General features: G+C 35.7%; 1 protein-coding gene and 1 pseudogene across 1 annotated transcript; one reads left to right on the forward strand and one right to left on the reverse strand.

Moving 5' to 3' along the window:
- Positions 1–1,750: 1,750 nt before the first annotated feature.
- On the forward strand, positions 1,751–6,952 carry LOC105670665 (phosphoribosylformylglycinamidine synthase-like; annotated as a pseudogene).
- A 508-nt stretch (positions 6,953–7,460) lies between these two features.
- LOC136998172 (uncharacterized) lies at positions 7,461–11,109 on the reverse strand. The gene is made up of 7 exons (XM_067350590.1): positions 9,400–11,109; positions 9,200–9,330; positions 9,027–9,119; positions 8,856–8,945; positions 8,618–8,697; positions 8,134–8,280; positions 7,461–8,045 (listed from the first exon to the last, which is right to left on the reverse strand). The coding sequence occupies exons 1-7, from the start codon at positions 9,708–9,710 to the stop codon at positions 7,935–7,937; spliced, it is 963 nt and encodes a 320-aa protein (XP_067206691.1). The 5' UTR covers positions 9,711–11,109; the 3' UTR covers positions 7,461–7,934.
- Positions 11,110–11,324: the final 215 nt, after the last annotated feature.

Raw genomic sequence — 11,324 nt, forward strand, 5'->3', positions numbered from 1 at the left:
ATTCTACACATTAAGATACATACGTAGATAAAATTTCATTAAAACCTGTGAAAAAATGTCTCCACGTCACGTTTATCGGAATATGACTATCCTAAAAATTGCGAAGTTGAATAATTTTGATAAGGTTATATTGAAACAACATATAAGACTTCTCAAGTTGAATAAAAAGTTAAAACGTAAAAAAACGACGTTACGAACATATAAAGTAAGTATAATTATTAATTTTTTAATTCATGTACCCAATATTTGGTGTATTAAGATACGCATTTTAGCGGTTAAAACATATAGTATGTTATTCGAAAAAAATGAGGTAAATAGAAGGATCTTCAATAATTTTGATAAAATTTATCACATATTTTGTATAATGTAGTGAATAACACATCTTTCTAACACATACAAAATAAAGATTAAAATTGTTGCCTTTCACTGTAAAAGTTTTAAAAATCAAATTTTATAAGGTTAATATGGTTGGATTGAGAAAGATGATTATTCAAAGTTCTGACATAAAAATTGTTTGTTTAACTAGATTTCTGACAATGAACAATAAAAACTAAATACATGCAAATTATATGTATTCTTGTATATGTTTACAAAAACGTTTACATAAGCTTTTGTTTTTATAATATGCGGTATGCAAGCATATGCCAACATACTGTAACAAATTAAGAACTTTAATTAATAAATATTTTTTATGTTTAGGATACATAAATGTGTGGAAAAAATTCAGTTTTAATAATTTTGTTCTACAAATTATAAAATTTTGTTTGCTATTATAAAAAACTCAAAATGTTTATTACAGTAAGAATTATAAAAAAAATAAAATTAATCAAACAAATAATATTTAGTGTATAGTTTTAGGATTTTAAACAAGATATTTATTGTAAAAGAAATCTGATATTATAGATATAAATAGTTAACTATAAAAGCATAGTAATTGAAGTTTACTTCATAAGATGACCTCATGACCCAATATTATGCTTTCAACATCGATGAAGCAATTACAACATTGATATCACGTAAAGCAGTTTGTCTTTCAACGTCATAAGGCGACAAACAAATGATAGCATTAAATGACCTTTTCATCATTACATTTAAATATTCCTATGATTTTGAAATACTTTTAAAACGTAAAATCCCTTGATTCTTGAACAATTCTTGAAATCTTTGAATATCTTTTGTATGCTGTGAAAAAATTAATGCATTTCTATCTTTTCTTACAGTTTTTTGTCAAAGCAAAAACTTGAATGTTCTAAACTTTCAATTTTCAATATAAAACTTAAGAATTTGCCTAAAATTTTCTTATGAAAAGTAATAAATATATGTAATTTTTCTATATAAATATATTTGACCGTGAAATACCAGAAGCCATTTCATCTCTTGATTGGCATTAAAAATTAAAAATCTTTGACAAATTAAATTTTAAGAATACAAATTGAATCTCATGTTTATATAATTTAAAATTAAATTCTATTTGAAAAATAATTATGACAATAATTAATATTAAGAATTAAAAAGTAGATTATGATTCTCTGGAAAAAATCAGATTCAAATTAGACGAAGGATTTCAAGGAACTCAAAAATGACTATAGCTCTGAGATAATGCGCACTGTATACTTCATGGACATTGAATTGTTTTGAATTGAATTAGGCAAGTCAATTGCTTCACATGATTTCATCAGTTAGCCGCCTGTTGCATCGACCTCCCGCAATTCAGAACGGAAAAAATTTCAGCTCGCTGAGTGGTTCACGATATCGATAAAGCTATCACAGCTCGATGTTTTTAATCTCAGATGGTCACTGCTCGCCATCTACTTCATTAACATCTCGGTCGTTCTTATAGATTGTTAAAGATGGGTATCCTGAAGTTTTACAAGGCACCTGGATTAAAGACGGGCCAGCTGAAAAGCAAACTGCACAAAGTGTCGCAAATCGAGGCATCGGTGACGGATCTTGAGACCGAGCTATGTTACTATATGGAAACAACCGAGCCGCTTCAGGAAGAGGAAGTCCGAATATTGAAGTGGATCTTGGCACCTCCCTTCGAGCGAGAATGTTTGCGATGTGACAGTGTGTTCAATAAAACTGAAAATCATGCTATTGTTATTGAAATTGGACCCAGGTAAAGATTTATATTTAATGATCATATTTATAACTTTGGTTTTATGCTTCGTATAAAATAACTTTCTGTTGTTATAGATTGAATTTCTCGACAGCATTTTCTAGTAACGCAGTTTCCATATGTAAATCTGTCAAATTGAATAAAGTAACAAGGATAGAAGCGGCTATTAGATATCGCATCAAGCATAAAGGAACGTTTGATAAAAAAGTAGAGAATGCTGTATGTACACATTTGTTATATTTAAAAATCAATATTTTTTGAAAGCTAAAACTACTATTATTATATAATCCAGTTTATTTAAAAAGACACTTGTTTTATAGATTGTAGATGTACTGGGAGATCGGATGACGGAATGTAGATACGTAAAACCCATCGAAACGTTTGATCATGGCTTCAGGCCAGAGAAATGGTTCGAAGTTGATGTAATTAATAAAGGCAGGCAAGCTTTAGAAGAAGTTAATACGAAATTGGGTAAGTAGCAATACATAGCAGATATAAACAATTGAGTAAATAGCAATACATAGCTGTAAGCTTAGATCTTTTTCAATTAAAAATAGATATTTGAAATATAGATAAAATTGTATAGTTTGGATTATCTTAGCTTGTTTTTCCTGTTAATAAATCTATGTTTTCATTATTTTAAATAATTTAATTTTTTTACATTATCTAATTTCTTTATTATACGATCTTGTTTTGCAGGTTTGGCATTTGACGATTCGGATTTAGATTTTTATACAGAATTATTTCTCCGGAAGTTGAAACGCAATCCAACTAGTGTGGAATGTTTCGATTTAGCGCAATCTAATAGTGAACATAGCCGTCATTGGTTCTTTAAAGGGCGCATCGTTTTGGATGGCAAAGAGGAAAAACAATCCTTGATCGATATGGTCATAGACACGCAAAATTATTCGAATCCGAACAATGTGTTAAATTCAGCGATAACAGCAGCGCCATAGAAGGATTTCAAGTCTCCGTCCTGCGTCCTATAAAAACTGACAAATGCAGCAATTTTCATCTAGACGATGTCAAACAGCATCTCATTTTTACAGCGGAGACACATAACTTTCCAACTGGTGTGGCACCTTTTAGGTAAATCTAGGTAATATTATATAATGAGTAGGTAAAATCAAATTAAAGAATCAATGTTACATATTTTAGATTGTTTGTATACCGATTTAATTTGTTTCATGAATGATTAATGATTTACTGCTATATTTGATTTGATATATGTTTTAAATATGAATTAATGTTATAACAGTGGTGCTACAACTGGCACTGGAGGTCGACTGAGGGATATTCAAGGTATTGGTAGAGGAGGAAATTATATAGCAGGCACTGCAGGTTACAGTGTTGGCAATCTCCACATTCCAGGTACGTTAAATCTTTATTTTTCTTGATTAAGTTTTGTTAAAATTATAGTGTTTATCTATATTGTGAATAAATGGTTGCAGCTATCGGTTCAGATATTTTGCCTAGTAAATAAACCACCAACGTCTAAACATCAATATCGGATCATTCTCAATACACTGTTTATCTTTTGCAGACTACGATTTACTATGGGAAGAAAAGGATGCAATTTATCCCAACAACATGGCATCGCCGTTAGAAATCATAATTGAAGCTAGCAACGGTGCATCCGATTATGGAAACAAATTTCGAGAGCCAGTTGTGTCCGGTTTTGTACGCTCTTACGGAGCAACGGATAACGCAGGAGTCAGACGAGAATGGATCAAGCCCATAATGTTCAGTGGAGGATTAGGAACCATGGATGCGAATTTTGCTAATAAAGTAAGGTTCTAAGTTTATTTTTCGCGGTATTGTAAATAGTTTTTACAATAGTTGATTTTTCAGAGTATAATACTACTAAAAAAAAACTTTTTACTTGCACCGTGATTCGGATATTACATACATGCGATAATTCTTGTTCAGGTTCCAGCAGAACGAGGTATGAAAGTAGTCAAGATCGGCGGGCCAGTCTATCGAATCGGCGTGGGTGGCGGTTCGGCGAGCAGCGTGGAGGTACAAGGCGATAACAGTGCCGAACTGGATTTCGGTGCTGTGCAACGTGGCGATCCCGAGATGGAGCAAAAATTGAACCGCTTGGTGCGTGCGTGCGCGGAGATGGGCAACGGCAATCCAATTCTCAGTATTCACGATCAGGGTGCCGGTGGTAACGGCAATGTCCTCAAGGAACTGGTGGAACCCGCCGGTGCCGTGATCTTCACAAGAAACTTTGACCTCGGTGATCCTAGTATCAGCACGATGGAACTTTGGGGCGCGGAGTATCAAGAAAGCGACGCGATCTTGTGCAAACCGGAGGACGACGGTCTGTTGAGGAGAATCGCTGCGCGTGAGAAGTGTCCGATCAATTTTGTCGGCACTGTTACCGGAAATGGAAAACTTATTGTTTCCGAGGAGGAAAGCTGCGATGCCTCGAAGTATCTTAATTACGAAGATAAAAACTTGGATAGTAGCAAGCATCCGGTGAATCTGGAATTGGATGTTATTCTTGGGAAAATGCCTCGCAAGGTCTTCAATCTGCAGAAGGTGTCGCCGCCGAGATTCCCGATGAGCCTGCCCGATGGATTGACCGTGCCTAGCGCTTTAGACAGAGTTCTTCGACTGCCTTCAGTAGCTAGCAAACGGTATTGTGTTTTATTATTATCAATTCTATTATAAGACTATAATAAAACTTTATTGATTATCAAATTGATTGTCATATACAGATACTTAACAAACAAAGTAGACCGTTGCGTGACGGGCTTAGTAGCCCAGCAGCAATGTGTCGGTCCACTGCACACGCCTCTGGCGGACGTCGCCGTGATAGCCATTTCACATTTCTCTGTGGAAGGCATCGCGACTTCCATTGGCGAACAGCCGATTAAGGGACTCGTGAATGAAGCGGCCGGCGCTCGCATGACGGTGGCTGAGGCCCTCAGCAATCTGGTGTTTGCGCGAATCTCCAGTCTTCGAGATGTCAAATGCAGCGGCAACTGGATGTGGCCGGCAAAACTACCCGGCGAGGGCGCTGCGCTTTATGAAGCCTGCTCGGCTATGTGTTCGTTGATGAAGGAGCTTGGAATTGCGATCGACGGCGGCAAGGACTCGCTCAGCATGGCCGCGCGCATCGGCAAGGACGTCGTCAAAGCACCCGGTACTCTCGTCGTGTCCTGCTATGCGCCGTGTCCCGACGTTCGCCAGGTAATCACTCCGGATCTCAAAGCTCCTGCCGCGGGACGGCAGGGTCGCTTACTCTTCGTCGATCTGTCCGGCGGGAAGAGCCGGCTCGGTGGAACAGCCCTGTCTCAGGTCTACAATCAATTGGGCGACGACGTGCCGGACGTTGAGAACGCGCAGGCTTTCAGAAGCGCCTTTGACGCCACGCAGCAGCTGATTGCCGACAACAAAGTTCTCGCCGGTCACGATGTTAGCGACGGTGGACTAATCACGTGTCTTCTGGAGATGTGCTTCGCTGGAATATCCGGGATAAACGTCGACATAACTCACAAATCTGCATCCGCCATTGATGTTTTGTTTACCGAGGAGGTTGGCTGGGTGCTGGAGGTCGATGAGAAGTACTGCGATGAAGCGATAGGAGTGTTCCAGCGCTATGGAGCACCCGTGTTCCTCATCGGAAAGTCTGTAGGCCTTGGACTGTTATCGGACGTGATCATCAAGGTGCACAATAACGTCGCACTCAACACCACCGTAATCGAAGCGATGAACATGTGGGAAGAGACCAGTTACCAACTGGAGCGCCATCAGACGAACGTTATCTGTGCTCTGGAGGAATTTACCAGGCTGTGGGAACGTACCGTTCCAGCCTATCGGCTAAGTTTCGATCCCCTTAGGTCTCGTTCAATACCGAAAAATCCGTCGGGACACATCAAAGTAGCGGTGATACGAGAGGAAGGTATTAACGGGGACAGAGAGATGGCCGCTTCTCTGCTGGCAGCCGGTTTCAACGTCTGGGACGTCACGATGCAGGATCTACTGGAACACCATGTCACCCTGGAGGTCTTCAGAGGTGTTATCTTCCCCGGTGGCTTTAGCTACGCCGACGTCTGCGGTTCCGCCAAGGGATGGGCGGCTAGCTTTCTCTTCCATCCATCGTTACGCGAGCAGCTGCAACGATTCGTCGCTCGCGAGGACACATTCAGTTTAGGAGTTTGCAATGGTTGTCAGCTGATGAGTTTGCTAGGATGGGTGGGCGACGAGGACGTTGAGAACGGACCAGGGATTTATTTGGACCACAATCTCTCGGAGAGATTCGAGTGCAGGTGGAGCACTGTCAGAATCGAGAGCTCACCCTCGATCATGCTGAAAAGGATGGAGGATAGCGTGCTGGGGATATGGATAGCTCACGGAGAGGGCAGGTTCACTTTCCGTGAGGAGGTTTTGCAAACTCTCAAGAGGAACAATTGCTTACCAATCAGGTACATTTTGCGTGATCTCTTTATGAAATTAAGAATGAAACACATATTTTGATAGTTCTAAATATTTTAAGAATACTCTACGTTACTTTATATTATTTCTATCGCAGATATACGGACGATCATGGTAATTCGACCATATCGTATCCTATGAATCCAAACGGCAGTGTAAATGGCATCGCAGCCGTTTGCTCCAAAGACGGGCGACACTTGGCGATGATGCCGCATCCTGAGAGGTGCACGCAAATGTGGCAATGGCCTTGGAAGCCAGTGGAATGGGACTTTAAAGACTCGCCGTGGCAGCGAATTTTCGATAATGCATACACCTGGTGCCAAGAGCACAGCTAGATAGATATCTGTCAAATTCAACATATTCATTAATGAAGAATTTTATAACAATTTTCTATCGCTGCTTATATTTTTTTTATATAAACTCTCTTTTCATACAATTCTCAAGAGTTGAACATAAGAAGAGTCTGAAAATTATAAGATAAATAGATAAATAAGCAATAAAATTCTTAAATCCAAGATAATTATTTCTGATTTTTGGGTACTTTTGGTATTTTTCTATTTCTTCCTAAAGTTTTCCCTTTTATATTACGTACAGATAAACACTTCAGTTATTTCTCACGTTTACGTAAATGTACATCATCTCTACTATTCTAATTGTCGACAAAGATGATTAGAATTCACTCGATAGTCAAGATCCGAATTAGTGGAGATCATATTAGCGATATAACCGCTGCTCTTAAAAACGTGGCATTATGTATATTAAATAGTCTTTATATATAAAATTCCATACGATATATCATTTAGGATACAGTCACATTTGCTTGAAATTTCTGAATAGCGTTTATTCAACCCTCATTTAAGAATACATTATGTTATGTAAAAATATGTAAAATTGAAAAAAAAACTATTTTGTATTTGCATTAGTTATTTACAACTTTTATTCAGACATGTAAATTATGCATATTCCTTAAATAACTTGTTAGGGTATTTCGGAGTAGTATTTCGTACATACAATTTATATAATCAATATCAAATCAATGTATATAATTGTTATAATTAATACGAAAGTAATACATCTCAAATCTGTTGTTTTATCTTTCATAAATATTTGCAACGAGTTCTATTCAAGAACATCTTTTTAAAAAAAAACTATATTACATTGTCATGATATGTAAAAATTTTAAAACAACTTCGTGACTTGTTTATGATTTCGAACTCGTTAGGAAAAGAATGTCGAGATCTTTGTCTACGTTCGCGCGCGATAATATAAAATACGAACAATAAATTTTATATTTAGAACAAATTTAAAACGCAAATAATTCAGAACACAAAATATCAAGAACATTTAAAAACGTGAAAATTACTTGGATTTAATTGTCTTCATGTAAAGCTCTGCTTCGCAAAGAGAATATTTGTTTTCTTATTTGACTTTTCAAAGATTTCGCATCTGCATGCTGTTTCGACTGAGAGTTGCGGAAACACTGCAAAAAAGAAATTTAATGTATAGTTTTTCTTGATAGAATAAAAAGAGAATAACTTTATTTTTGTTTGAATCAATTTTAACGTTACCTTACGCGGAGATACTTTTTTCTCTTCTTCACTAGCGGTGGATGAATACGTCAATCGTTGTGCTATCCGTCGTTTACTACTGACCGCGGATTTTTCTGCGGATTTGTCTTGCTTCTTCGTAGTGCTCGCAGTTTTGACCCTCGGTGACTTGTTGGAAGATGGAAATTTTTTCAGTAACAATTGTTTCAGTCGATAAAAACATGATTCGTAAATTTTTTGCTAATATTTAGAGTGGAAAAATATAATATTATTACATCTATTTTAGAGACATATAGTCAAAACTATTTGCTTTCTATTTGTATTAGAATCCTTATTGTATTAGAATACTTATTAAGTATACTTGCACTTTTTATACACTTTTTGAATTGACTTTCTGGGTTTTTTTTTTTTTTAATATTTTACAAAATAAAAAAACAATTGCGTTAATACGCGAATGTTATAAAGCCATTAATAATGAAGATATTCAGTAATTATAACGACTTACCAATGCTTCGTTCGAGCTGAACGAAGTTAAATTGCCCGGGTTATAGACTGGATTGTTATCTTTCACACTTATACGTTCACCTATATATAAAAAAAAATGTAAGTAGATAGCAATTTTTTCCAGTGTACGCAAAAATCTATTGGGCTGTGTAATTTCGGATTTTTTAATAGGTTTTCTATTGGAAAGAAATTCCAAAGTTACTTATTATACAACCCAATAGTTTGTATTATTTACTCACCTTCCCAGTAGCACAATGGTGGCACGATCTTACGTCCTCTCGAACTAACAAGCGCCTTCAATGAGTCCACCGACGCATCATGAAGATTGTCTTCAAAATTTTATATACATATTATATACATATAAAATGATTTCTATTCAGAGTAAGATATATTTCAAGAAAATACATTACTATCGTTTTGCAAAATTTCCCAAGTTAGGCAGAACTGTTTGATATTCGCGGGACATCCGTTGCGACATTGCATTGCAAGCTTCTTGGAAATATCTAAGTGCAAAATGAAATTGTTAATTGAATAGATTTGTCATAAAGCGCACCATATTTTTATCAGATTTTAGATACTTTACTATGTTTATTGTCATTCAAATGTCCGCGAAGTTCGTAGAATTCATGATTTACGGTTTCGATCAACGTTTCCGATAATCTTTTCAGTATAACATCCGTCGTGAAATGTCTATTGATGACATAACCAGTCTCGCTATGAATAGAAAAAAAAATTAATTTAACATCGTCACAATTGTCAATAAAATTGTTCAAGACAACTTACTTGAGTAATTTGCCTTGGAAAATCAGCCCTAATTTATACGAGGATTTCGCATAGTGCACTACTTTTGGTATCCACGCGATCAACACTTTAGAATGATTTTTACGTTTATCGCTGTTAGATTGTTCAATTGCTGGACTCATCATCGATTTCGTCGAATCTTTCTTACTGGGATGAGCCTCCTTTTTATTATCATCTGTCATTTTAGAATCATTTTTAATAATCGCAGATTTCGTGGTAAATACGGGTTCCTTCGTGTAAACTTCATTCGTCGACCGGGTATTCGCACGCTGCTTGTCCTCCTCGACAATCATGTCTGAATAATGCGATTGTGCGTTATTTAAACTCGTGTTACTTATTTTCAAATTCAGCTTCACCGGTATCGAATTGGTTATGATAGGTTTTGATCTCTTCGTTACAATCTCGCTTTCCGGTTGTCTGATGAATTCTATATGCAGTCTTCGAGGCTTTTCGGCAGTGATGCGATATCTACTACCGGGCTCGCGGCTCTCGAGCCCCAACACAAGTAAGAAGCGCTTACGTCACGCGTCTGTGTGCGCTCGGCCGTTCGGCTATAGAGAGAGAGCGGACGTCTCTGTCTTGCTACCATCGAGCCGACGTAAACACATTGCGGACGGCAAATGCTCAGAAACAAGCGCTTTTAATCGAGTAAGGCGAGTGCCTAGCGGATTCGAAGTCCCATATTCGAGACTTGATTTTCGCAACTTTTTTTTTTCTTTTTTCCACATTTGTTTCTAACAGTGTAAGTTAGTTAATAATGTTTTTTTGGCTAAAAAATATTATTTCGTATATTAATAATATATTTGCATATGTTAAACTAATAACTAATTATTTTAAAAAGAATACTAATTTGCTATTATAAATAGAAAAATGAAGTCATTTTACAACATACATATTGCAACAAAGTGCAATTTAACATGTGCAATTATTGTTAATAAATATAAAATAATATTTTTTAGCCAAAAGCATTATCTAATGATTCACTTGATGGTACAGTGCTAGAAACAAATATCGAAAAAGAAAAAAAATGTTACAAAAGCAGTTTTCAAATACAAGATTTTCAATATTCCTGCCACTTGCCTTAATCGATTAGCCACGCTTGCTTCTTAACATTTATCTCTATCGAAAGATTACACACCTGGAAAATTTTTAACTATTTATTTTAAATTACTGCATATTAGCAAAAGTTACTGTACTGTGGAGATTAGTGGAGAAACGGCAACATACAATGCAGTCAAATACATCTTACAAATGCAGTCAAATAGATCGAAGATTTTCTGCACTCTTGTTAGCATGTTAAAGTATGTGTAGCGTATTATTAGTTCATTAGTAATTTTAAGTGTTATTAATAGTGGTCTTCCACACCACCTTTGAGGTTCCACTAACTAGGCGCGTTCGATTTTTTTTAAGTGAATCGTCGCCTGGAGCCCTATCGTACCACTTTTTTAAAATTATAATTTAAGGTAAAAGTAATTTTTATTGTCTTGATGTTGATGGACCATATCTTGTGCAAAAATAAAAGAAATAAATATAAAAATAAAATAAATAATTAAAGTTAAAATAAAAGTAAATTTCTCTAAATTCTTGACCGTCTATTAAAAAATTCTTTTATGGTTTGAAGATTGTTATAAAGTAGTATAAAGTACATATAGAGAAATAAAATGTATAAAGAAATTATTGAAAATAAATGTATGAAAGTTTAGTGTTATATGTAATTTAATTTTCAACAATTTCTGTATATATTTTACCTTTCAAAAATTCTGTCGTATATATTAAGACCTTTAAAAAAAAATGTCGCATATATTTAAAAAACCTTTAAAAAAAACTGTTGTATAAATAAAACTTAAAAAAATCCGTCGCATATATATTTAAATTAAACCTTACAAAAAAAGCTGTTGTATATATAA

This window comes from Linepithema humile, chromosome 2 (assembly GCF_040581485.1).
Source record: "Linepithema humile isolate Giens D197 chromosome 2, Lhum_UNIL_v1.0, whole genome shotgun sequence".
In the NCBI taxonomy this organism is placed as follows: Eukaryota; Metazoa; Arthropoda; class Insecta; order Hymenoptera; family Formicidae; genus Linepithema; species Linepithema humile.